Here is a 27,625-nt window from a genome sequence, read left to right as displayed (position 1 = left end):
ATGAATTTCTGCTAAATTAAAGAGCCCTTGAACACCAGCAGCCACTGCTTGAAATAGTATTTGAGCACAGTTGTCAACTTCTCAGTTTTTCTTTTTTTATTTGTTACAATAATTAGGCTCAAACTTCCTACTTTCTAGTCTTCCCCCATAAAGCACTCTGTCCAGCCCTCAGATCCTTGTTAGTGGATATTTCTTCACCACCTTTTTCTGATCTCTTCATGGCTGCCCAGAGATGTGCAAAGTATTCCCACCATTCACCTCTAATGCATGGAGAGGAATTCCTGTTTGGTTTAATGTTGGATAACAGCAGTTGCTCTCCTGAGTGACTTCTTTCTAGGACTCAAAATCCCATTGTCAGGCATCTCTTGTACAATTTTATATTTGATTCTATTAAAATACAGTCTATTTGGAAACCCATTGGGACTAATACTGACCCCAGTGGCTGCCCATTAGAAATATTTCCCTCAAGGTCCCTCAGGTGGGTCCCATTAGGGACCCACCAGCCTGGCTTCTGCTGAGCCATTTTAATGGATGCACTACTGACATTACACATCTTCATATCGTGGAACCCCGAAAAATCCAAACCTTATCAAAATCTAATTACATCGTGTTGCAGCCATGCAGGCAGCTTTATCAAACAAGCTTAGAATCATGCAAAATAATAAAAGGTTGGAAGCACCTGTTTTATACATAAGTGCCTTAACTAATCTTAACTAAGATTATTATTACATCTATTCTTCAGTGCTTAATGAACTGAACTCTGTCTCAGATTTTCCATTACTTCGCCTGGAATTTATGTCAATCAAACCAGCACGTATTTCTGAGGCTCATCATTGTGTACCTTGGCTGACTGTGGACTCAGTGCTTCAGCACTTGGGACCTGCCCCAGCGCTCCAGCACAGATTATGAACGAACATCAGTGGGCCAGCAGCACACTCAGCCAGCTCTTGAAGGACTCCTGGGTACGGCTGCTTGGCCAAGCTGATTTCAGGCTGTTTGTCAGCAGCAGATGATGTTTCCAATTCTCCTTGCTTTACTGAGGAGCAGAAGGCACTTCACTGCCCCCCCACAGCCCACCCTGTGGGCATGGCCCCCTCCCACGGACCCAGTGCTGACTGCCAGCTCTTTCACCTCCTCTGCAGAGGGGCAGTCAGCTCCGAACTGCCCGTCCCTGGAGGGAAATGGTGAAGTCAGCTGTCATCTGCAGAAGAGGCTTGTAATACATTGTTTGTGCAGACATCACCCCTCACCAGAGAGACACCCAAACACATGTACAGCTCCAAGAGTTCTCCCTGAGGTTAGCACTTACCTGAAATTTTATTGCCATGCATGGCAGAAAATGGGATATCTCCATTTGATCTTGTTCAGCCCTACAAACTGAAGTCTCCACAAGTCTCTGCCAATGTGTTCCATCCCTGTTCTCTCCTATTTTCTGCCAATAGAGCTGTCTCTATTCACTAAAGATAAGGGTTTGTGGTGTGTCAGGTTCCAATGAATGAGTGCATGATGGTCAGTTTTTTCATAAGTGAAAGGTTAATGCTGAACTGTAGAGGATGGGGTTTATTTTTGGCCTTTTCTTGTGCCAGTGAAGAAATGTAATGGAATTTTCTGCAAGGCCAATAGGCACGTACCCAGAATGTTACCTGTCAGCTGAAGTCAGCTGGAATCTTTCTAGATCACAGGAGTGCAACAGCCAATATTCAAAGGAAATGCCAGTGATTCAGTAGGTGTGGTCCTTCCTTCTGAGTCAGGGCTGAAACCTGATGCCAGACTGTGCTGGGCTGCCAGAGGACCTGGCTTTTATTTGAAATATTGAAACCAACTTGAGTCTTTGTGGCGATTTAACATGACATGATATTATACTGGAGGGTAATCCAGTTAGGATTAAATTAGCTGGCCTCCCTATATTGCTTCTGTCACTCAATGTCAGCAGGATGATCCTTTCTTTTCCTGAAGCCTTCAGAAGAAGCAGGTTGCTCTGACTAATTGAGAGATCCCAAGAAGATATTTTTAGGGTGGATTTAAGATGCCCAGGATTATATCCTGTGGATTTCTTGTATCAGTTCTGGATCCGTTTGCACCTTAAGGATATGCTGGCTTTCAGTGCAAGAGTGTTGGATCAAAGAGTTGAAATGTTTGACTTTTCCACCATGCAGAGGGCAAACTTCCCTTCAGAGCATTTTAAGGAATAGAAAATGCTTCCAACCATCTGGCCTGAGAGCCAGTTCTGGTTTGGTTTGGGATGCCCAGTGAGGGAGAGCTCCTGCTCTGAGGAGGCTTAGTGGATATGATGGTCCCTCCTGAGTAAATAAGTAATAGGTGTGTGAAGACCTGTTGTAAAATTGTCTTTCTGCTCCATAGGTAAGACTGAATCGCAAGAGAAAGAGTGGGAAAGCAATATAACAAGGGATGCATAATAACGCTTCAGACTGTTGTCCATAGCAGAGCATCTTTATTTATTTATTTTATTTATTTATTTGTCTCATGGACTTATTTCCTGAAGCAAGTGGCACTTTGAGACAGAATCCTTCCCCAGGGACGGGCTTTCCCTTCTGGTGTGAGGAGTGTAGGAGGCTTTAGGGGCAACTGAAAGCATTGCACTGCCCCACAGCAGCATCCACAGCACTCAGCTCCCTGTGAACATACACAAATCCTTTCTCCCTGTGTTGTTTCTTGCAGGTAAATTATGACCACTTTACTATTAGTGTTTGTGTGTTTGCAAGTCATCACCGCAGCCGACTCTGTGGAGCTCTCAGGTACGTATCCAGGCCATGGGAAAGCAGGACTGAGCCATGTCCTGCACTCTGGTCCCACCCCCAAGGACAGGGAGCCCCCAGGCACGAGTGTACCCAAGATCTGTGCTGTGCACACACAAGGCTCCTCTGTTTGGATGGCTGCTGAGCCACAGCCTCTCACTGCTCTGGTGTTTGGGAAGCCAGGGAGATAGCTGCAGGCAAAGGCAGATTTGTGGGGAAACGAAGAGAATTTCAGCATTTCCCTTTTGAAACATTATCAGGTGTGATCTCGTGTGGGCAGCAGCCGTGCTGCAGCAGAGCCCTTTGTTCCCTTCATGCCCACATCCAGCACTGGTCCAAATCTCCAAAGCAGCCATGGTGCAGTGGCCATTGCCACAACTTCCCTTTCTAGACTAGACCAAAAAGCTCATGTCTGAATATGTGGGTACAGGTTTGCACAGCAGATATAGGCCCTGGATCATATGGAAACAGGGGATATTTTGTACTACATGTGTTATTGATGTAACCATTGCTCTGTTTGGGAACTGGCAGACAGTAGTGATGGCCTGGAAGTCAAGATACCTGAGCAGTCTCCCCTGCGTGTTACCCTGGGAAGCTCCCTGAACATCCCGTGTTACTTCAACATCCCAGAAGAGCAGGACACCAGTGTCATGCTGACCCCGCGGATCAAATGGAGCAAGCTCTCCAACGGCACCGAAGTTGTCCTGCTGGTGGCCACCGGTGGGAAAATCCGGCTCAACAGCGAGTACAGGGAGGCGATCTCCTTGCCCAACTACCCTGCCATCCCCACCGATGCCACGCTGGAGATCAAGGCGCTGAGATCCAACCACACGGGGATTTATCGCTGTGAAGTCATGTACGGGATTGAGGACAGACAAGACACGATCGAGGTCCTAGTGAAAGGTGGGATCCTGCCCTTGCTCTTTTCTCTCAGTGTCTTGCTGCTTGGCCTGGGTGGAAGGGAGGAAGAGGTACATGGGTAGAGGAGGCACTGCTCTCATAGGAATAATGACCCTTTCTCTCAGGTCTCAGATAAGGTGATGGGTGGGTGAGCAGAAGCCACGGGCCAAGCAGTTATTTTAGCAGGCTAGGACCAGACTAAACAAACCAGCAAAATGACTCATGGCAAAATATGGCAAGAAAATGACTCTTGTGGTAGAAGGTGAGTTACAGAGACAGCAAGATGACATCCTTGGCAGGAGCTGGTACTGGATACACTGGGCTATTACTCAAGCGAGTAATGCTGGAATGGAGCCTCTATCAGACCTTTAATTTCTTCCAAACATTTTAGGAGATGGGATGCCCTCATCTGGAGAATTGGGCTGTTCTAGAAAAACTTCCATTGCCGTATTGCAAAGCCTCTCCTAGTAATAGGTGGATAAGATAACAAAAGTTTTGTACAATCCTTCTCTTTTATGTGGTTTTTGCTTTCTGTATAAGACAGGGAGACAGCTTCCACTGCAGGACTGTACAGGATGAGGTTTATTTTTGCCTTTTTCTTGTGCCTTCTCTGGAAGGTGAGGGGCCGGTGATTGTGAGTGATGGCCATCATCTTTTCCAGGCATCGTATTCCACTACAGAGCAATCTCCACAAGGTACACCCTGAGCTTCGAGAAGGCAAAGCAGGCCTGTGTCCAGAACAGTGCTGTCATCGCTACCCCCGAGCAGCTGCAGGCTGCCTACGAGGATGGGTACGAGCAGTGTGATGCTGGCTGGCTGGCTGATCAGACTGTCAGGTGAGAAGCCATGCAGGGAAGGGAAAGCCACAGCAGGGTCGTTAGGGAAGGACTTCTGTAATGAAGCCACCAACTGAAAATGGTTGTTAATAGCAGCTGCTGTAACTGCTGGTGTGCACAGGGAGGTAGTGGATTGCAAGCCATTCTCTGCCAGAGGGGAGTCTCTAGTGGGAAAGCAGAGTGACCACTGTCCTCCTCAGCTGGTGGTGACAACTGAGTGGACAATGGCTTCATTCTTATCCTCCATCTTCCCTGAACAAAACCACTGCTGTGCCAAGATGCACAAATGTGGCTCAACCAGACCAAGCTGTGCATCCCCCACTGGGGAGGCTCCTTGTCCTGATGTCTTTGGTCAGTGCACCAAGGATGATCAGAGTGAGGGCAGGACGGCAGATCATCCTTCCCCTTCCTCATAACCCAGGAAAAGCCATAAATAACCACACTGAGCAGTGCCTTGCAGCTTGCTCCCAACCTCCTGTGGCTGCCAGGGTCCTGCCCCTTACTCCTTATCCACAATCTCTCCTTCAGGTACCCCATCCACTGGCCCCGGGAGCGCTGCTATGGTGACAAGGACGAATTTCCAGGAGTGAGGACCTACGGTGTCCGTGAGCCAGATGAAACCTATGATGTTTACTGCTATGCAGAGCAAATGCAAGGTGATTTGCGGCTTTTGTTGCCACTAGACACAGAAGCAGCCAGAGCCCTGATCATGCCTAGACTGAACAACAGCAAATACAGAGGCAATGGGCCTAGAGAAAAGACAGGTCAAAGCTGGAAAAGCACATACCCTGGCCAGGCCAGATGTTCTCTACAGTCTCTTTATTAGACCTTGGACAATTTTAATGTCAAATGACTAATGCAGTTCAGAGGGTGGAGTCCGTCTAACCTCCACCAGAGTCCACGCCATCCTGCCTGGTCAGCCATTTGAGTGTGTGACATTCAGAGGAGCCAATCACTCATGCTTATGACAGGGATCCATTGATGTTCAGCAGAACAGAACTGCAATTGTCCTTTATCTCCCTCTTGCCCTGTGGCCCCAGCTCGTGTGGTGTGTTTTGCTCCACTCTGCATTCGGTCTGTAAGAAACACTTTATTCTGGTTTACAAAGTCACCAACATGGAGTTGCTTTTCACCTCTAATACACGGGATTCTTCATCTTATCCAAACACTCAGGAGTGGGAAGGGGATAGAAAGGGAATCAGGATTAAATTCTACAGGTAACTCCTGTGTGTGTGATTGCAGGCAAAGTCTTCTATGCCACTGCCCCGGAGAAGTTCACCTTCCAAGAAGCTTTCGAGAAATGCCGCAGCTTGGGAGCGCGCTTGGCCACCACGGGAGAGCTGTACCTGGCCTGGAAGGACGGCATGGACATGTGCAGCGCGGGCTGGCTGGCCGACCGCAGCGTCCGCTACCCCATCTCCAGAGCACGGCCCAACTGCGGGGGCAACCTGGTGGGCGTGAGGACGGTGTACCTGTACATCAACCAGACGGGGTACCCGCACCCCGACTCCCGCTACGATGCCATCTGCTACAGCGGTGAGTGCTCGGGGCTGTGGGACCAAGCAGTGCCTCTGCACACCAGCCAGCAGGAGCTCCCTGGCCTGAAACAACCTCTTGCTTCTTTGTTGTTGGGGTTTTAAAAAAAAAAATAAATAAAGAGAGGAGGAAAGCAGGTTTGGCAAAGGACAAAATCCTCTGCTTGTGTTCAGATAAAAAGAAAATCCAGAAAGGCTGCTTGACCTGTGCATAGAGGGCTCTGTGGAGGTGGGTGTAACACGGCCTGCTTCTCTCCAATCCTCCCACACCCTCCTGCTTTTATAGCTCTCCTAGAGACACAAAGCAGAGTTCAGGTGCTTCATATACGAGACTTTGAATGCTGGAGAAGGAGAAAGAGGGCAGGTCTGACCCTGAAAATGTGTGTAGTGATGAGATGTGATGTGGTACAGATGCGTGACTGAGTTTCCATGCTGGGATAAATCTGAGACTGACGCAGTCTCTGGGAATCGTGGATCAAAACTGCACCTAGGAAGTGAAGAGCATCCCAGATACTCCCTCTTTCTTCTAAGTGCACACTTCTCCCTGCAGCAAGAGGGGAAAACACAGTAATATATGGTCTATTTAGGGCAACTAGCCAGAGGCCAACAATTCAAATAGGATTGCCATGGTTAAAAAAATAACAATATTTTAAAATATGTGTTGAAACCCTTCTGATCAGATCTGTTGTGCCCAGATCCATGTCCCAGACCCTTGGAGGTACCTAGTTATGTGGCCAAGCTAAGGACTGGTCCACCAAGCCACAGCCTTCTGGTTATCTCAGGGTTCGCATCGGAAACTGCTGCGTATTGTCAGTCCTTGTCTGAGCATCGTTATAGAAATCTCTGAATCCTTTGAGATCTGAAAGGTACTGGCTAAAATGAACTAGCAGTAAAATGGAATTGTACATAGAGCAGGGAAAGCAGTATTAGAGGAAAACCCAGGCATTGCCTCATAGTTTTTCCCTCCCCAGCCAAGACCTGCTTACATATCCAAGATGAGATCCATCCCTCTGTTACCTGCCCTCACAGTTCTGTTTCATGCTGCTCTGTAAACCACTGTCCTCGTTGTCAGCTCAGTGCCATGTTAAGCACGTTCTCCTAGACCCAAGGGATGTGACTTGAGCAGGAAAGTGATTTGGGAGGGGAAAGGTGGGAGCTGTTTGAATGTATTTGGTACAGCAAGTGGCCTTGGCTGTCCTGGCAATGGGGTTAGGATGCTTACATGGGATGAGCTCTTAAGTCGTCACCTGGGCAGAGCAGAAGGAGATCGCGATCCTGGTGAGGTTTCATGCACTGAGTGTGAGGACCTAGCTGTCTTTCTCCCACGGCTCAGATAGATCTGCTGTGGAGGTTATCCAAGCTCCCCGACCTCCCTCCGTCCACCTTAACTTCCTTGCAGCAGGCACTAGAGGTCAGTACAGACTTGGATATGGGCAAGGTGATCCCGGGAAGGAGGACCGGCAGGCTAGCGGGGAATATCCCCGCTGATTAACCAGATTTGGAGCATGAGGTGGCTCGGTGCCTCCTGACCATGCCCTGCGTGCTGAGGCGTTGTAGAGAGCCACAGTGGAGGAAGGAAAACCATTTATTTTACCAAACTCTCATGATTTTCCTCATCCCCTCAGAGCCAGTAGATACCCAGCTGCTTCTTGGAGGCAGCGCCAGCGCAGTTCGCCTCATCAGACTGACCTTGTCCTCTCTGCTGCTTTGTGTCCTGATGCAGGGGATGACATTGAGAGCCTGGTCCCAGGGCAGTTCATCGACGAGATAGGGAGCGAGCTGGGCAGCGCTTTCACTGTCCAGACTGTCACCCAGACTGAGGTGGAGCTGCCTCTGTCACGCAATGCCACGGAGGAGGAGGCCCGCGGCAGCATTGCCACCCTGGAGCCCATTGAGATCACCCCCACCGCCACCAGGCTGTATGAGCGCTTCACTGCCCTGCCCGATCTCTTCACCACCGCTGTCACAGTAGAGACAGCTGCCACAGAGGAGGAAAATGTGACCAGAGAGGATGTCACAGCGGTCTGGACTGTCCCTGAAGAGGCCACCACCATAGACTTAGGCACTGCCATCACCACCGTAGCCTTAGGCACTGCTGGTACCACCGAAACAGCAGAGGTGAGCTCAGTGGAAGAGTTCCTGGGGGTGACTGCCACACCAGGACTGGAGTCTGCTTCGGCATTCACAGTGGAAGATCAACTTGTGCGAGTGACAGCTGCCCCCGGTGCTGGTCACCTCCCCGAGCAGCCCATCTCCCCCACAGGTAAGTCACCAGCTCTCCGAGAAGCCTGAAGGTCAGCTCATTCTAGAGGCAACCATTCAGCTGACAACAGCCTGGGTTTCTGCCATCCCAGAGGGCATCCAGGTCCCTAGAGGTGCACAGGCCTGTTTGGGGTCAGGGACAGGCTGAGCGCCTCCACCACAGTAGGGCAGGAGGGGAGAGAAGGCTGTGGGCCACCCCATTATGTGATGACCAGGGCTTGGGCTGCAGTGGTCACACTGCTCTCCCATATGCAGCTGACTCCAGGAAAGGGGAAAGTCAAGGCAGGCCTTAGAGGAGGGCTGGATAGATCCCTGGAACATCACCCTCAATGGCAGCAGAACTCCATGAATGAGGCATCTCCACCACAGAAACTTTAAGAGGGCCTGGCTCTCACGCTGATTTTTGGAAGACCCTTTCTGGTCACACATGTCAGTGCAGGGGGGTCCTGTTCCTGCTGTCTCACCACAGCTTCTCTTCCCCCAGGTGTGGTGTTTCACTACCGTGCAGCCACCAGCAGATACGCCTTCTCCTTCGTCCAAGCCCAGAAGGCCTGCCTGGAGAACAGTGCTGTGATTGCCACCCCCCAGCAGCTCCAGGCTGCCTATGAGGCTGGCTTCGACCAGTGTGATGCTGGCTGGCTGCGGGACCAGACAGTCAGGTAAAGTCACACTGACTTGAGGAAAACACCCCTCAAAATGACTATTCAGCCGCGACATTGAGGCTTTATTCTGGTCTATCCTGCTCCTCTTTTCATCAGCAACTAAAGCTTTGCTGACCCAAGATTGTCTCCAGTCCATGACACTCAGTGGCCAATAGACATGTTCTTGTCCGCTTCTTTTCCTCATTTCCTCACCTGTGTATACATCTTGCACCAGTGAGCCCTCCTGGTGTGTAGGAAGAGTAGCAGGAAATTTGTATTTATTGCCTCGGGCTCTGAGCGCCTCACACAGTGAGGCATTCATGTCCTGCTCCCAAGCACATTGACATTCTTCAGTCCTGGCTACATAAGCTTGACCTTGGGTTACCTCCTCTCTTCCTTTTTTTGGTAGGTATCCCATTGTGAATCCCCGAAATAACTGCGTGGGAGACAAAGAGAACACTCCAGGCGTGCGGTCATACGGCATGCGCCCAGCTTCGGAGACCTACGACGTGTACTGCTACATCGACAGGCTCAAGGGTACATCCTCGCCTTCCCTTGAGCACTGCTGTAGAGCAAAAATGTGCTCCACACCTCCCCCTCTGTCTGTAGATGGCTGGGATGCAGGGATTCACCCATTTTTCTCTCCCATCCCTCAGGCGATGTGTTCTTCGCAACTCAGCCAGAGCAGTTCACCTTCCGAGAAGCCCAGCAGTACTGTGAGAGCCAGAACGCCACGCTGGCCTCCGTTGGCCAGCTCCACGCCGCCTGGAAGCAGGGCCTGGACAGGTGCTACGCGGGCTGGTTGGCCGACGGCAGCCTGCGCTACCCCATCGTGAGCCCCCGCCCCGCCTGCGGCGGGGACGCGCCGGGCGTCAGGACCCTGTACCAGCACCACAACCAGACGGGCTTCCCCGACCCGCTGTCCCGGCACCACGCCTTCTGCTTCAGAGGTACCCTCCCAGCCCCTGCAGGGTGCATAGACCTGTCTCCTCAGGGAAAGGGATTTCAAAAGGGAGGCGGGGCATGTTGGGGTGCCGGTTTGGGTGAGGTGCTTCGCCGGCATCTTGGATTGTGAATTTTTGGGAAGTCCCTGCAATGCCTTTTTTGTTCCAGCTGTGCCTCCCGTGGAGGAGGAGGGAGTCACCCCGTTCTTTGAAGATGTGCTGGCAACACAAGTGATCCCTGGAGTGGAGGGGGTGCCCTCTGGGGAGGAGGCGACTGTGGAGATGGAGTCTGCCACTCAACCTGAGAATCAGACAGCCTGGGGAACAGAGGTCTTCCCAACCGATGTGTCACTGCTCTCAGGTGGGTTCAGAGCTTCCTTGTAGCCTCTGTCCTACAGGGCTGGTGACGTAGGGTTGGGACACTTCCAAAACATAAATAATTTTCTCAACTCCTTCTCTTTGTTTGCTCTTTCTTTTCCAGTGAGTCCATCTGCTTTTCCTCCAGCTACCATTGTACCAGAGGAAACAAGTACCAATGGTTCCATCAGTGAAGTGTCAGGGGAGGTGATTGAATCTGGAGAGCATCAAGTCAGTGGTGAATCTTCGGCATCCGGGTGGGCACCTGCAGTCCCAGATACAAGCGGAGAACCAACTTCTGGAGTTTTTGAACTTAGCGGAGAGCACTCGGGGATTGGAGAGAGTGGATTACCATCAGTAGACCTGCATGCCAGTGGCTTCCCACCTGAAGAGAGTGGGCTGCCCTCGGGAGACCTGAGTGGTGTGCCTTCTGGCGTTGTTGATATCAGTGGCCTGCCTTCTGCAGAGGAGGAGATATCGGTGTCTATTTCAAGGATACCAGAAATTAGTGGGATGCCATCTGAAGTGGAAAGCAGCGGGCTGCCTTTTGGAGTGAGCGGAGAAATCTCTGGCACTGAGCTAGTCAGTGGCGTGTCATCTGGAGAGGAAAGTGGGCTCGCCTCTGGTTTTCCTACCATCTCTCTTGTGGATACCACATTAGTGGAAATTGTAACAGCAGTGCCAGAGCGGCGAGAGGAGGGAAAAGGGTCCATCGGAGTCAGCGGTGAAGGAGATCTGTCAGGGCTCCCATCCTCTGAGTGGGACAGCAGTGGTGGAATCCAAGGCTTACCCTCAGGAGCTGAGCCCAGCGGGGAGCCCTCTGGGGTACCCGAGCTCAGTGGGCTGCCCTCGGGAGGGTCTGCGCTGAGCGAGTTGCCCTCAGGACTGGATGCCAGTGGAGAACCATCTGGAGCACATGAGACCAGTGGCCTGGCGGACCTAAGTGGCCTTCCCTCTGGTATTGATGGAAGCAGCGAAGCCTCTGGCATTACCTTTGTAAATGCCACTCTGCAGGAAGTGACAACAACCCCGCCAATTACAGAAGCCGAAGCAAAAGAGACTTTGGAAACAAGTGGATTGCCTTCAGGAGGTGAAGATGTGTCAGGCACAGTATCTGGGAGCTTAGACATCAGTGGTGAGCCTTCTGGGCAGGTAGACTTTGGTGGGAGTGTTTCTGGAGTGCTGGAGATGAGCGGATATCCGAGTGGAGTGACGGACAGCAGCGGAGACGTCTCTGGAGTTGATGTCACCAGTGGTCTGCTGTCTGGAGAGGAAAGTGGACTCACCTCTGGTTTTCCCACTGTCTCTCTTGTGGATACCACTTTGGTGGAAGTCGTAACACAGACATCAGTGTTGCAAGAAGTGGGAGAAGGACCGTCTGGGATGATAGAAATCAGTGGATTTACTTCTGGAGACAGAGGACTCTCTGGAGAGGGGTCTGGAGCTGTGGAGTTTAGTGGGTTTCCTTCAGGGGCAGGAGACTTGAGTGGAGAGCCATCTGGAATCCCATACATTAGTGGAGACTTTTCTGGAGCCACAGATCTAAGTGGACAGTCTTCAGCAGTGACTGATATTAGTGGGGAGGCCTCAGGGCTTCCAGGAATCACTTCAGTCACTTCTGATTTAGTAGAAGTGGTGACAAGACCAACGGTATCACAGGAACTGGGGGGGGAAACTGCCACATTTCCCTACAGTTTGGGGCCAAGTGGTGAAGCCTCTGCGTCTGGCGAACTAAGTGGGGAAACATCTGCTCTGCCAGAAAGTGCTCTAGAAACATCAACAGCTTATGAAATCAGTGGGGAAACATCTGCATTTCCTGAAACTGGTGTAGAAACATCCACAGTTCATGAAATCAGTGGGGAGACATCTGCATTTCCCGAATTTAACACAGAAACATCAACAATTCAAGAAATCAGTGGGGAAACCTCTGCATTTCCTGAAATTTTCACAGAAACATCCACAAGTCAGGAAGCCAGAGGTGAAACATCTGGCTATCCTGAAATTATCATAGAAGCATCCACAGGTCAAGAAGTAAGTGGGGAAACCTCTGCGTTTCCTGAAAGCAGCACCGAAACATCCACAATGCAAGAAATCAGTGGGGAAACATCTGCATTTCCTGAAATTAGAATAGAAACCTCCACAAGCCAAGACATCAGTGGGGAAACGTCTGCTTTTCCTGAAATTAGAATAGAAACATTCACAAGCCAAGAGGCCAGGGGTGAAATATCTGGCTATCCTGAAATCAGCATAGAAACTTCAACAGTCCACGAAACCAGTGGAGAAACATCTGCCTTTCCTGAAATCAGCATAGAAACTTCCACAGTGCATGAAATTAGTGGAGAAAGTTCTGCCTTTCCTGAAATTAGAATAGAAACATACACAAATCAAGAAGCCAGGGGTGAAACATCTGCCTATCCAGAAATTAGCATAGAAACTTCAACAGTCCATGAAACCAGTGGGGAAACTTCTGCCTTTCCTGAAATCAGCATAGAAACTTCGACGGTCCATGAAATCAGTGGGGAAATGTCCTCCTTTCCTGAAATTAGCATAGAAACTTCGACAGTCCATGAAACCAGTGGTGAAATACCTGTATTTCCTGAAATTAGAATAGAAACATCCACAGGTGAAGAAGTTCGAGGCGAAACATCTGCATTTCCTGAGATTAGCATAGAAACTTCTACAGTCCATGATATCAGTGGGGAGACATCTGCATTCCCTGAGTTTGGCATAGAGACACCAACAAGTCAAGAAGCCAGGGGTGAAACATCTGCCTATCCTGAAATTTTCATAGAAACATCCACAGTTCAAGAAGTCAGTGGGGAAACTTCTGCGTTTCCTGAAATCAGCATAGGTACACCCACAAGTCAAGAAGCCCGAGGTGAAACATTTCCTGAGATCAGCACAGAAGCATCCACAGTCCCTGAAACCAGTGGGGAAGCATCTACAATGCCTGCTGCTAACATTAAAACAGCTGCCACATCTTTGGCCAGTGGGGAGCCCTTTGGTACTCCTGAGGAGAAGGAGGTTCCTGACGCAACATCTGGAGCTGTGACACACTCGATCACAGGCGTTTCAGGGGAAACCTCTGTCCCAGACATTGTAATTGGTACCAGGACTCCAGATGTTGAACCAGCACAGGGACTCAGGAACCTTGAAGAGGCTCAGCTTGAAATAGAGCCTTCCCCTCCTGCAGTGTCAGGACAAGAGACGGAGACAGCTGTTGCTCCAGACAATCCCCATCTGCTGGCCACCACCACTGCTGCCCTGCCTCAAGTCTCACAAGAAGCAATTGACGCATTAGGACCCACTACAGAAGGTAACATATGTCTCATATGGAAGGGAAAGCTTTGTGGAAGGGAAGGAGGGGGCATAGCTGTCACCTTTTTTGGGTTTTATACAGCAGAGAACACTAACACAGAAGCAGACTTGAGCAGAACCTTGTTCTGATGGAAAGCCATAAACATGGGGTTTTCCACAGGTCATGATCGTAGAATCATAGAATTGTTTAAGTTGAAAAAGACCTTTATGATCATCGAGTCCAACCATTAACCCAGCACTGCCAAGTCCACCACTAACCCATGTCCCTCAGTGTCACCTCTACATGTCTTTTAAATCCCTCCAGGGATGGTGGCTCAACCTTTTCCCTGGGCAGCCTGTTCCAGTGTTCCACAGAATGGCTCCACCTGCTAGAGATTCCAACCCTGCATGCAGCTGAGAAGTTGGAAAAGATGGGCTGCAAGTCTCAGTCCTGTTCTGTTTCTCTTTCCATGGTGGTCTGTCTTGCTGCCTATAGCCCCAAGCACTGCTCAGCATGTGGCCACCCTTTGGTCTGTGTCTTATGCTGCTCTCTGCAGCTAGAGTGGGATAAACATGTGAGATACTGCTCAGAGCATCACTAGCTTTTGTCAGCTCTGCTGATAAATGCCCTTCCCTCCACCCTGCCTTTTTAGTGTTTTAGTGCTCTGTCTTTGGTTGGGCCCCTTGTTGCCAAGTACAAACAGACACAATAGTTAAGCCTGATTAACCATTTATGGTGAAAACACTCTCCTGGCATTCTGACGAGCATTCCCTGAGCAGAGTTCACATGCTGTGAAAGCATTAGTGCACTGCAGCGAGAAGAAAAACAAGATGCAAGACATTGTGCCTCTTGGCCAAAGGAGGTGCCCAGTCCTGGTAACACAGGATGTCCTGCAGCATCCCTGGACACAGCTTGGTTTCCCTTTGCTGCTATCAGGAGCTGGCACCTGGGAACAAGCCTCGTTTGAGAGCCATCAATGCTTGTGCTGTTGTGTGAGCATCCTGCATGTGCTCATTTCTCAAAGGGCCACATGTTCACGTAGGGCCACATGTTGCTTAAGTATGGTACAAAATGTATGTGCAAAGAGATTGGCACAGCTCCTTCTAGCAAAAGTGTCATCAATTCCACCCCTTCCCACATTCCCTCCTAAACTGCTTCTTTTGGGCCAATTTACACCGTTCAGTGTAGCTAGCTCTGGACTCAGTTAGGGTCTGTAAGTGCAGGGCTTTGTGAAGCTCAGCCTGGTTTCTAACGTCATTTCCATCCCCAAAGCGTTTCCAGTGAGTCACTGCATTTCCCTCTTCATCACTTCTCTCCCTCTGAGAGCACAGGTAATCACAAACCTTTGTTCAGCCCAGCTCACAGCACATCTGTGGTCCCCTCTGTCTGCGCTGAGCAGCTGCCCCGAGGATGCTGCAGGAGTGGGTGGGGACAAGTCAGCAGGGTCATTCCCACAGCACTGTTCAGCCTGGCACAGCATCCAGGGCTTAGCAGGGTGGTGCAGGAGTTATGGACCCAAAAACCCTTCTTGCAAAAGTAGGCTCTGCTTTTGGGCCGTGCCCACTGCCACGTCCAAGCCCAGAGACAAAAATAAGCCAGCAAAGGCAGCACTGAGGGGGAGGAAGGAAGCCAGTAAGGATCAGTAAAAATAAAAAAAAATTAAAAAAAAAAAGTTTTTTTAAATACTGGCCTCAAAAAATGGTTTTATTCCACTGCTTTTTCTTTTTAAAAATTAACCACAAGGCGATTGCCAGATTCCTCAGACCATTTGTTAGCCAACATTTTTGTGAAGTATTTTGAAAGAAAACCATGTGTTCAGCAGCTCATGTGTGAAGAATCTTGAAAAATATTCTGAAATTGGAATATATGTATTTGCAAGTCACAGACAGGACAATGAAGCAGCTGGGGTTTCTTAGCAGATGACAACAAGAGGTAAGCAACAACTGCATGAAGTTTAATTGTACACTTCATAAATTAGAAATGGGCTTGAGTACACATGTACAGCTGGTACTCCCACAAGGGAAGATATTCTAGGGTAAAACTTCTCTTTTTATTGGTAAACTTTACTACAGTGTCCCTAAAGGGTTAAATGCAGTCCAGGTCAGGGTATGATGAAAGCTCATACTGTTGGCAAAAAAGTGTATTGACCATGAACTCAGAACCCCTCTGCAACAAGGCAAACCTCTTCTAGAGAATTACAGCAAAGAGATGACAAAAGAAGAAGGGAAAAAAAAAAAAAAAGAAAAAGAAAAAGAATCCTAGGTTTCCTTTTTTGGGTTGTTACTTTTTACAGAGCTCTGGGGATTCTGAACATGGAAAGTCTACAAGGAAGAACCATAGGCTGGATCCCAAAATGCCATTTCCCATGTGTGGCTGCCTTTTCACTTGAAGATTCCCAGTCTTGAAATTTAGCTCTTGCAAAAAAAAAAAAAAAAAAAAAAAAAAAAACAAAAAAAAAACCCCAACCAGTTCTTGCAAAAAAAATCAGTTCTTATATCCATGCCTTGTGCTGTGCTCAGGGTCTGTAGGGTGCAACGGGTGCCCATGAAGTGCAATGGATTTTGGCTGGCATTAAAGCCCAGGTGAAGCTGGTTCAGCTTTGAGGAGCTCAGGGTGAGGAGCAGGAAGGAATGTGGCTTTTGCCCTCTGGGCCTGTCATTGGAAGGTTCCAGTTAGATCCAGCAGTCTACTTAATGGAATGATTCAAGAAGAATGATATTATTCTGCTCTGCTGTAGCCTAAAAGTATCTCTAAAAGCCAGAGCTAGAAGACTGAAGATTAACACTTGCAGTGCCAGTATGTTTCAGTATTTACCCAAATTGAAGGCTATGCGTGTACATGTCTTCAGTCAGCATTTGATTCCTTCATGAGGACAGGGACCCCACAGGCTGAAAGAATTGTCCATAGGCTTGGCTTCCTCTCCCAGGGTTTTGCCAACTCACTGTGTCTTTTTGCTTCTGGTAGCATTTGAAGACAAATAATTATTAGCTGAAAAAACATGCTGGCACTTCAGTGAAAGGCTGCGGTTTGGAGCACTCTGGCCAGTCAGTGACGTAAAAACTTCACTCCAGTTGTGGGGGGAAAGAGAAATGTGCTGAAATAGCATCTATTTATGCTAAGTTTTGCTTGTCTCTGGTGAAACAAGTCCATGAAGTCTGTTGCCTACAGCCCCACACAGCAGAAGGTTAGAATACAAATGAGGAAAGGTCTTAACAGGCTTTCCTTATACTTCACCACCTGGAAGTAGGAGGGATTGAGTTTTGTTGGTCCAGAGAAAATCATCCAGAAAAAGAAGTCAAGAAAATTTTCACCTGATTCAGAATGCTTCACCCAATGTGGAACATAAATTATGCTCTCAAGAAGGAGATGGAGGTACCAGTGCTGGCTGAGAGGCACAGACCCTTTGTGGCTGAGCAGATGCTTAGATGTCTCCTGGACACACTGTCTGCTTTGCACCAGAAGTTACTTTGTTTAAAAAAACCTTCCTCTGCAGGGGTAACCTACAGCCTTGGACTAGTTTTATTTACACATCCATTTACTTCTGCATGTAATATTTAGGAGACAGAGCTATCCAAGTTTCCTGAGCTCTTTTTCCATGAGAGCATTGGACAAATTGAAGGTTCCAGCAGATCAACAGGTCCTCCTGGAAACTCGATGATATTTAGTAGAATAGAGTTTTTTAAAGCTGCAGCAACTCCTGCCCCTTCTGCTGCATGGAGACTTCGGTTCAATTATTGTAGTTAATTATTTTAATGACTTAATTGCTCATTGTAAGTCAGCAACTGGCTATGTGATGTTCAATACTAGCATTTAACTTAAAATGTGAGAGAACTGGTTTCTCCAACTCCTCCTATTCTTTTCTTCTAGGAGTCACCCTACAATTGCTCCAATGTTTTTCTTTGATGTCTGAGCTATCAGATCAGTAGTTCAAACTTCCCAGCAGACTCTGAAAAGCAAATTTAATTTGTACCTGGATTATTTTTTTCCCCAATCTCTAGGAGATAATTATCTAGTTGGTCTTTGATTCCCTGTTTGGATAATTGCACTTACAAGGAGGCCTATGAAGAAAGGGTGAGGGGCACAACAGGCACTCTTGGGCACCCTGAAAATGCCTTGCCCTTCTCTCTGACCTTTTTTTCTGCTCTGTGGAACAAAAACAGGAGGGTATAGAAATATTGTAGGGTGTGTTACTAAACGTGTTACTCACAGCTTCAGGAAAACTATAGTTTGTTCAGGGTTTGGGTGATAGCATCCTCTCTGCCCACCAGTTGCTTCTCCTTAGTAGAAGTTTTAAACACAAAGCTGACCTTGTTTAATGCTCATCTTCCATACAGGCAGCCATGGAGAGAAATGCACAGACTGCACTGTTTTAGGAAATGGTAGTATTGTTTCTGGTATTGTTGTCTCAGCTTGAGATGAAGAATTTTAAAAGCATTTCCTTCTCACCACTGTCACTGCATGTTCACTTGTACATGACATTTCCCTTCTAAGCAAAACCAGGGCCAATCTATTTTTCTTTCATTTCTGCCAGGTTTCTCTTCCCAATTTCCATGATCCAGTACAACAATTTTTTTTTCCAAAGGCACTGGGAGAACTATAGAATCATGAAATGGTTAGGTTGGGAAGGACCTTAAAGGTGACCTAGCTCAGACCTCCCCCCCACCATGGGCAGAGTGGACAAGAATATTTCTCTTGTTTTTAGTTGCACCAAAAGAAAATTTTTCTGACTAAATATAGTGTATATCTGGCAATGGAGAAGAAATCTTAGGAAGAAAATGGTGAAATTCAAACTTTGCATTGCAGCTGTGTAACTCCCTTTTTTTCCTCCAGCCAACAGTTTACATTTTCCAGATGCAAGACCTGGTTTACATTGGCCATTTTGTTTTAATTGATTTATTAAAAAAAAAAAAAATCTAAAAGTTAGACCTTGGGTCCTGTTAGTAGCAAAAAATAGAAACTGCTGTGACAGTAGAATTGAGGAATTTTTGCAACTTCGGGGCAATAGTAAGCGCGGTACGAACCCTCTTTAGAAGAGCTGCTAATTCTGCATTATCCTCAAGGAGTGAGTTAATAACATGTTCTAACAGGGTTTCCTATTCTTGGCGTTTTCTCCCCGTCTTTGTTTTACAGCTCCCGCTCTTGAAAGCGAGGGCTGCCTCCCTCCTGCATTCCTCGACTGTCGCTGTCCTTTGTTAGCGCAGGGTAATAATAGAAGTGGTCTTGTCTCCTTGTCAGTTGATAAGCACTCGAGCTGCATCGCAAAGCAGAGCTGGCTGCTTGGATGGCTGCTCACCCAAGCAAATAAATAGCTCGTGTCTAAGATCCTTGAGTGTCAAGGTACCTGGCAGCCAGTGCTGCGGGAGTGGGGCTCGCTCCGTGCTGAGCAGAGCGGGCACACCTTGTGCTCTGCAGGCTTTGCGGCTGGCTGAAGAGGTGTGCAGTGATTTGCTGACCTCATCTAGCTCTCAACAATGTGGAAGTGGACACATTTATGGTATATAAAAGGCTGTGAAGAAAATCGTTAAGTGTTTTCTGATAGATGCAAAATTCTTTTTAAATGGAGTTCTTCACCTCCTGTACATCATGTTTGTGGCTTAGACGCAATATCCTAGAGACACCCACAAACCAATTTGCCAGGATTTCCAGAGGCAACATCACTGCCAATTTTACCATTTAGACCTTTCTTAAATACCTCTGAGATCCAGATTTTCTGGGAGGACCAGAATCAGCAACACTTTCTCCAACCTGACAGGTATATTTGAGTTTTCCGATATCAGCTTGGTGAGGTGAGAGAGGGTGGAGAGAGGGTCACTGCCTCAACAGCCCAACAGGCAGAAGGGGAGTTTGGTGTTTATGATCATCACGTGTTTAAAACATCTTCTCTCCAGCCATTTGAAGCACAATTTTGGGGGAAAAAAAAACCTGTCTGTGTCTCACTTGTATTTGCTGTTTGTTTCTCCAGCATTACCTACAAGTACACACCCTTTCTCTATGTGTCATATATAAAAATATATATGTGTATGTATGGAGAGATATGTAACATATATATTATAATCAGAGATTTGTTTTTACTGCATATATAATATGTGCAACCGTATTATATGTGATATCTGTAAAAGGAAACTGTTCCAATCTTATTTCCCAGCTGGAAATTTGTGGCAATGACTTTGCACACATGTGCCTGCTCCCCCCTCCTCCAAGACTAGGGATGGCAGCACACAGCAGGTCTCCTTCATCTCAGAAGAGATCTTGGACACGCCAAGTTTTATTCCACATGGCTGACGACAGCTGAAGGCTCATTATCCCCCACTAAACATTCAGCTTTAGCTCTCATGTGTGCTTCCCTCCCACCTCTGCAGTGTTCTTTCCACTTCATGGAGCCTGACGAATGAAGGAAAGCCTTTCCTTACGTGTTCAGCTGGAGCCCACTGGAATCAACATGAACTTCTGCTGCCACTGCTGTCGGGAAGCCCAAAGGGCCTCTTGAGTTGCAATCACCCCTCAGGATTCCTCATTTTTCTTTATGCTCTCTATCTTCTAGGAACTCCAAGTGTGACTAATAAGCAATACTCAGCCAAGTTCAGCTCCTCTATTCTTCCTCTAGGCTTGTGACTCCCATTTTGTTCTGGAAAGTCTCAAAGTATTTACTAGTATCATGGAAACAGGAATTCTCTTCATGTTGCAGTGATCAAAGAAATCTAGAAAGCTTTCGTGACATTTAGAAGAGCAATCCAGAGTGAGAAATTCCTCCTCTCAGAGAAGAACAGCAAAACTGGAGTAAGAGGCTCATCAGCCATCTGAGGAATGATTTCACTGCTCACAGTGATACAGCCTAGAATAAAGATGACAATCTCCTTGCTCCAAAGCACGCACAGATTTACCATCCAAGGTCAGAAAGGATTTTTTCCATCACTTAGGCACGTTACAGAACATGCCAGCTCTTAGAGGACATATCAGACCTTGGCCACTGAGTCAGCCACAGGGGGTATAGCACCCATCTGCTTCTTGTGCCTGGGGACACTGAGCAGCTGGGCCTCAGCTCCAAGAAACAATCTCCAACCAAATACAGCCCAGTCAGAAGATGAACACAGATCTTGGGGAGTCGTTGCTCTGCTCTGCTATTTCCAGAGCCAGCATGTTTATCATCTTTGAAGGTTTCCTCACTAACCCTGTCATCCACAAGAAGAGCATGGAGAGTTAGTCATCACTTTTAAAGGCTTACATTTCTCCTGAGTGTTAAAGAAATGCTCTCTTGCATGGGGATCTAACCAGGCATCATTTAACCCAACCGGAGTGGATGTGTTCCCATTTTCTTCCTTAGTCTTCCTCCTTGTTTCTGAGCTGAATGTATCTGAAATCTTTCCATTCTGAATGACCCTTCTTCTGATTCCAAAGCTCTCTCCACCAAGATGGAGTCTGCAGCTGGAAAGATGTACCAGCTTCTTCCATCCCCATCACAAGGAAAAGAGCACGTAGTGGGGACAGATCTGGAGAAAATGGCACTGCACTCCAGTATCCCTCACCAAGGAAGAAGTGCCCATAGCCAGGCCTAAGATCCTCAAAGAGAAAAAGTTGAGGGTCTCTGAACCACCTTTGAACCCACTTTTTTCCTTCTCTTCACTTTCTTCATGTTCACTGACAAGAGATTTCTTGACGCAGACCTTCATCTAAATTATGGTTAGGAAGAAACTATTAGTGAGGATGGACAACCAGGAACACTGTCTGGTTAGGAGACAGAGATCTGTTTGAGGATGTTTCCATCACTTATGAGAATTCCACATTCTTCCTCATAGACCTTTAGCTGGTGGAGACATGGACACAAGTTTGCATGTTTGATGCATCAGGCAGAGACAGCGGACAAGGAAGAGTTCCCACAGCAAGTGCTGTGTGTTGGATACACCTTGCTGAGCTTGTTCTGTTATCTTCAGAGTGGTGTTCAACCATCACAAATCCAATGTCTTCCTTTCAGGGTGGGTTGGGTCTCTTGCCTTCATTCTTCCAGCAGCAGCAGCGGCAGTATGGTATAAAATACAACCCTCCCAAGTCTCCCCAAAGCAGCTGATATTCCCTCCTAAACAAGCAAGGAAACAAGTTCTCCTGTTGGTGGAGTTGCCTGCCCAGAGCCCTAATGGAAGCCCTTGATTTCTTGCAGACACCGATGTGTGCCACTCAAGCCCCTGTCTGAACGGAGCCACCTGCGCTGATGGCATCGACTCTTTCAAATGCTTTTGCCTTCCCAGCTACGGAGGGGACCTGTGTGAGATTGGTACGGCCTCCCTGGCTTCAGCTAATCCTACTAACTGCTGCACCACCTTGTTCCCATGCTACCCCCCAAAAAAGCTGATCCCCAGTGCTCCCATCAGTGCTGCCCTCATCTCAGTAAGCTAACTTCTAACAGCAGCTTAAAATACATGAGGGAAAAGCTTTGAGGATTTTGCACATCTGTTTTGATAAGTTTGTTCCTCACAGCACCATGTCCTCTAAGATTCCTAAGCAGGAGCTTCTGGTGTCTTCTCCAGCTTTCTCTTTTTTAAGTTTCTCTGGTGAATCTCCACATAGATCATTGATCACAGAAGTTGCTATCTCTTTGGGTCGAGGGTCTTTCTGTTCATCTGTAACAGTAGGGAACCTTCTGAATACGTCTTCACCTCAGGCAAACTTTCTCTGCTAGACTGGAATTTCATGGAAGGATGCTTCAACTGAGCCATGAAAAATGCTTGTGTTCCTCTTGGGGAAGATGCAGCTGAGAGAAGCCTCATTCACTCCAGGAATCTCCACCAATTTGACACAGCATGACATTTTTGTCATCTCCACAACATGGAGATGTTTTCCTGTGGAAAAATCAGCAGGGAATATATCTTTGAGAAAATGGGAAGCAACCTGTATTTCCATCAAAATTAGGCATTCTGACCTGCACTAATACTTCTTTTTATTTCTACAAGGAAAGAAAAGAGTTGTGTTTTTTTCTTAAAGCTGATGAAAGTCCAAACTTCTATCAGCTTAGCTGACAGGAAGCTCTCCTTCCTTGCTCAAACAAAAGGGAAATAAGGTTGCAGTATCTTCATCTTGGCATGAGTAGCAATAATATATGTTGGATTTTCTCCTTCCTCTCTTCACATCTCTTTCTGCTTCAAACATGAACATGTGGAGCAGACCATAAGGAGAAGGCTCACGATCATTGGACCTTCTGGGCAGGAATTGTGCTGTCTTAACATCACTTTTTAATGCAACCTCATCAGTTCTCAATTTACCCATCCATGATGCCTGTTGTTGAAGATCCTTGTAATCCACCCAGAGACTTTCCACCCTGTGACTGCTTATGATCTTGGGTGGTCCAAGCCAGATTTAATCTTCTCTTTTCTCTGAATTATGGGCTCTGATGCCTGGAAGATGCAAGAGGAAGCCAGTGCCCCAAAATTTGTGGGGAATGTAAATCTTCATATTCCCATGAGACAGACCATCCTTTCTCCAAGGATTCTCTGCTAACTTTGAGCAGGAGATCTGCCTGCAAAACCTGAGAATCCTTAGAGCTTCACCTACTTACAGATAACCCATTTAATCTGTTGAAGAAGGCAGGAAATGCTTTTAATGTCTCAGATAACTACCAACCACTCCAACATCTATGATGGGCCTGCAATCTCCAGCTGGAAAAACACCAAAAAGGTGGATTGGGAGGAATTAGTGTGATTGAAGGTGGCTAGTGCTTTGACCTACCAAGTTTAAGAAAGAAGAAAGAAACTGAGTAGAGAAAACCTTACTGAAAAGGGAGACAGGCATGAGGGCTCATGGAAGCCCACCACTCTCAGAGCAGCAAGGGCCTGAGAAAGGATGGTAGGTCAGGCATCTGAAGGGCTGAGATTAAACACATTTCATTTTCTGTTTCCTTCGGTCACATGTAGCAGACAGATGTGTGGTGTTGCATTGCATGGGAACTGCTGAAGGTCTTTTCTGGTGGTTTCTCCATTTATCTCCACTTTCCCCCATCTGTGGTTTTATTTTTCTTAGTAAGCACGTTCAGTTCCTCAACATTACTCAGATGGTAAAAGATCTTCTGAAAAGTTGAGGAATGTTCACACTTCTTTAGCATCTTCCAAGCTTTTTCATTGAGATTTAATTCTCTCTCTCCACTGTGGTAAGTTTCTATCTCCATCTCTTTTCACCCATCTTGGTCGGTTTGCTTCTCCTCCAGAGCTCCAGAATCACACCAAGTGATGGACCCACCTGCACCTGGTGGTCCCCTCTTTCATTTTCAACACTTATGTGTTGATTCTGGACATCTGGATATGGGGTTTGGAGGGGTTTTTTTCCAAAGCAAGAAAACTGCAGGCCAGCACAAGTGGGAAGAGAGGTGTTCTCACTTAGTCAGTTCCTCAAAAGCAGATTTCAGGAACATTACACAGGGATTGAATTTCAATGTATCATTCAAGCTTTCCAGTAGCACTGGTTGTGTCACTGCAGGCACAGGGTCTCCCACACCGGCTGCCCTCTCTGTGTGTCTTGGATGCCTTCTGACAGTTTCCCCAGGGAATTCCTACAGGCAACAGTGTCAGGGTTTGCTTTTTAGTGAAAGTGACGGTGTGTTGTCCCATGCAATGGGAGCATGAGCTGCTAAGAGGTGAGTTGAAAGCTTTCAGACACATGCACCAACTCCTTTTTGGCCCTCCTCTGTGTGTTTCAGACTTGGCAAACTGCGAGGAAGGCTGGACCAAGTTCCAGGGCCACTGCTACCGGCACTTTGAAGAGAGGGAGACTTGGATGGATGCAGAGACCAGATGCCGACAACATCAAGCTCACCTGAGCAGTATCATCACCCCAGAGGAACAAGAATTCGTGAACAGTGAGTGCTGAGGGCAGCCTGGGACTGAGCATGGGTCCAACCACTGGACTTTGACTCTACAGGCAGATTTATCCAAAATGGTATAAAACCCACCGTTTGCCCCACTGGAGCTCATATGTATCCTAACAAAGCCTCATCCTTGTATGGGTGCATCCATGCTCATGGCAGGTTGAGTGAGGAGGGAGCTGGACAAACATGATGTAAGGAGAAGGGTGTCAGGGAATAGTGACTGGGAGGTAGCTGAGTGACCCAGAGGCTCCAGGGCCAGGGACAGCTGAGATGGCAAAGAAATGCTTCCAGCACAGTGTAGGACAACCATGACTCTTTTCTCCCCCTCCTGCTCTTCCAGGTCATGCACAGGACTACCAGTGGATCGGTCTGAGTGACAGAGCTGTGGAGAACGACTTCCGCTGGTCCGATGGGCACTCCCTGGTGAGCCCGCAGCCCGCAGCACAAGCAGGCGCCAGGTTTTGGTGGGGGCAGGAGGTTCCCCTTGGGTGGGAAGGGCCCCATGGGTTACAGGTTGAGTGCTTGGGTTGGGCATTGAGTGGAGGCAACCCTAAACTCTGTAGGGCTCATGGTTTTTCCAAGCCTCTTGAAAAGCTGGTGGGGTCCCGGGCACCAACACAACAGAAATAACCAGTGTAGGGGCAGTGCTGGCAACCCACAGGCTGGAGAGAGGTGTGGGAGAGGTGGCAGTGAGAACGAAGGAGGGAGTAAGAGAGACCAGGGCCCAGCCTTAGACGAAGGACTGTCCTCTCTCGGCAGCAATACGAGAACTGGCGGCCCAACCAACCCGACAACTTCTTTTCGGCGGGCGAGGACTGCGTTGTGATGATCTGGCACGAGAAAGGCGAATGGAACGACGTTCCCTGCAACTATCACCTCCCTTTCACCTGCAAGAAAGGAACAGGTCAGCACCCTGTGCCATACTGGCAAGGACTGGGGGCTCAGGAGGTAGCTGTGGGTCTGGAGCAGAGTCCCCAGTGCACATGAACGTGAGTTTTGTCACTGCAAAGGGTGGTCAAAGAAATGGAAGGAATTAGAAACAGAAGTTGGCCAAGGATCTAGGAGAAAGTTTCACAAGGACTTGAAAATAAATAGGACAAGCCATTAAGATTCAACATCCCCAGGCAGAGTCATACCCTGGCTGCAGCATTGCTCCCACACACCAACTCCATGCCCTCACACAGGCACAGGCAGCTGTTGTGATGCTCAGTTCTCACAGCCTCTCCAGGAGGCAGGAATGGAGCACTGAGGCAGACCCCTGCTTAATTTCAAATCACAGAATTTCCATATCCCCCTGCCCCTAAGCTTCGTGGACAGAGGCAATCTCAAAAGGAGTTAAGGTTTTATGCACGGAGGAGTGACGAGGCTGTGCATGCCCAGCCTGCCCTGGGTGTGAGCTGCCTGCTCAGCCAGCCAGGTGTTGTTCTCTCACTCACCCTCCACATCTCTGCCCATCTCCTGCAGTGGCCTGCGGGAACCCCCCTGCAGTGGAGAATGCCAGGACCTTCGGTCGGAAGAAGGAACGCTACGAAATAAACTCCCTGGTGCGGTACCAGTGCGACCAAGGCTACATCCAACGCCACGTGCCCACGATCCGGTGCCAGCCCAACGGGCAGTGGGAGGAGCCACGGATATCCTGCCTAAACCGTATGTCTTGGTCCCTTTACCTTTGGGTTAGGGCTGATGCTTCCCTGCAGCTGGGAGAAGGAGCTGGGAATGCGGGGCATCATCTCAGGGTGTAGGATAGCTCTGAGTCAGGCAGAAGGGGTATCATGGTTCCCTTGACTTCTTGGAAGTTTCCCCCATGATGGGGCCGTGGGAGCTGACGTCTTCTGGGCAGTTGTGGACCACAGAGCCTGGCTTGCAGGACTGCCTTGGAGACCCAGCAAGGCAGAGTACAGGCAGCTCCAGAGACAGGAAAGGGCAACAAGGAGCTTACCAATGGCCCAGGCTACTCAGAGAAAGTAAAACAAATGATTTCTGAAAGGGTGAGTTCTGGCACCACCTGCAACAGAGAGAATAGGAGGGGAGAGCCATGGTCCCCCAAGCCCTTCCCCGGTGTCTCCCTGCGCTGGGAGCAGACAGGAGTCCTACAGCAGATACAAGCTGAGGGACAGGGTTGGGCTCCTGACTCTCCTCCTGTCAGGCCTCCAGCTGATGGCAGCCAGCCTTCTTCACTGGTGTCCCAGCCCACTCCCAGGCCTGCTTACACCCCTGTCCCATCCCTGATTGCCTGCAGCTTCCCAAGAATTTCGTTGGCCTCAGACAAATCACATCTGTACAGTGGCCTCCTTGCCAGGTTCTGGTCCAGCTGGGCAATTCCAGATAAGGCAGATTAAGCAATAGTCCCACAGCCAGGGGAAGCCGATATGGGCTTAAGTGACAAGCCTCTGCCCCAGGGAGGAGATGAAAGCAGGAGGGATGGAGGAGGTGTCCAAGGGCGGCTGCCTGGTGCAGACCAAGATGCTGATTCCTTTGGCTCTGCTGTGGATCTGGAGAGCTGCAGGCTGTTCCCAACATGGACCGCCAGCGATCAAGAGACTTGGTCCGCTCCCAACCAGCTTTTGCTGCTTCCACCCAAACCCTCCTGCAATTATCACACCAGAGCACGCCAGCTTCCAGGGAAACTGGCAGCAAAGATCAGGCAGAAACCTTGTTCCTGCCAGCCAGACGGGGCTGTTTCCCTTCCTACGCCCTGAGCACATCCCACTACTAATGGATATTGGGGTAAGGGATTGAGGGATCGATAGCGCAGCGGGTGAGGTGGGGAAGAGCTGCCCTCCTGGCTGGGCGCGGCGAAGGGCTGGGACAAGCAGCCGTGGAGATGATGCTCCTGCCCAGGCTCTGGCCAAGCCCCGGGCACCTTGTCCCGTGGGTGAAGCAGAGGCCGGCAGGGCGAGAGAAGGGCCGATTGTGCGTGTGCGGGCGGGCTGGCGCCGGGGCACACACAGCCGCCCCCGGGCAGCGCTGCCTGCGGCTGCCCGTGTTTTTCCAGGCAGCCAGCGGCCGGGCCGGCCAGCGTGGGACAAGTAGCTTCTCTGTTCCGGCTCCTGCCAACAAGGTGCCTTTTCTTCTCTTCCACAGCCTCCAGCTACCAGCGCAGGCTATACAAGAGGAGCCCCAGGAGCCGGTCGAAAGCCAGCGGCAGCGCCGTGCACAGACCCACCCATTAGAGCGGGGCGAGAGACCGAGGGGGAACGCGAGAAAGAGAGATTTTTAACGGAACACTTATATTAACAGAGTCGATTTC

General features: G+C 48.8%; 1 protein-coding gene across 1 annotated transcript; it reads left to right on the top strand.

The window, feature by feature from the left end:
• The first annotated feature begins 2,686 nt into the window (after positions 1-2,686).
• ACAN (aggrecan) lies at positions 2,687-27,548 on the top strand. The gene is made up of 17 exons (XM_069025772.1): positions 2,687-2,756; positions 3,288-3,659; positions 4,318-4,492; positions 5,021-5,148; positions 5,735-6,028; positions 7,751-8,290; positions 8,774-8,948; positions 9,340-9,467; positions 9,587-9,880; positions 10,044-10,235; positions 10,356-13,547; positions 21,682-21,795; positions 24,208-24,366; positions 24,716-24,798; positions 25,135-25,279; positions 25,840-26,022; positions 27,460-27,548. Exons 1-17 carry the CDS (start codon positions 2,687-2,689, stop codon positions 27,546-27,548), a joined length of 6,333 nt encoding a protein of 2,110 aa, XP_068881873.1.
• The last annotated feature ends 77 nt before the right edge of the window (positions 27,549-27,625 follow it).

Source organism: Aphelocoma coerulescens, chromosome 10, assembly GCF_041296385.1.
Source record: "Aphelocoma coerulescens isolate FSJ_1873_10779 chromosome 10, UR_Acoe_1.0, whole genome shotgun sequence".
Lineage (NCBI taxonomy): Eukaryota > Metazoa > Chordata > Aves > Passeriformes > Corvidae > Aphelocoma > Aphelocoma coerulescens.
This window is presented reverse-complemented; position numbering and strand designations above follow the sequence as displayed.

Bases quoted from the DNA above. Each gene is read 5' to 3' on its own strand.
- ACAN (XM_069025772.1), top strand. From the start codon at position 2,687: ATGACCACTTTACTATTAGTGTTTGTGTGTTTGCAAGTCATCACCGCA. The intron at 4,493-5,020 runs GTGAGAAGCCAT...TCTCTCCTTCAG, and splicing joins CTGGCTGATCAGACTGTCAG to GTACCCCATCCACTGGCCCC. The intron at 8,949-9,339 runs GTAAAGTCACAC...TTTTTTTGGTAG, and splicing joins CTGCGGGACCAGACAGTCAG to GTATCCCATTGTGAATCCCC.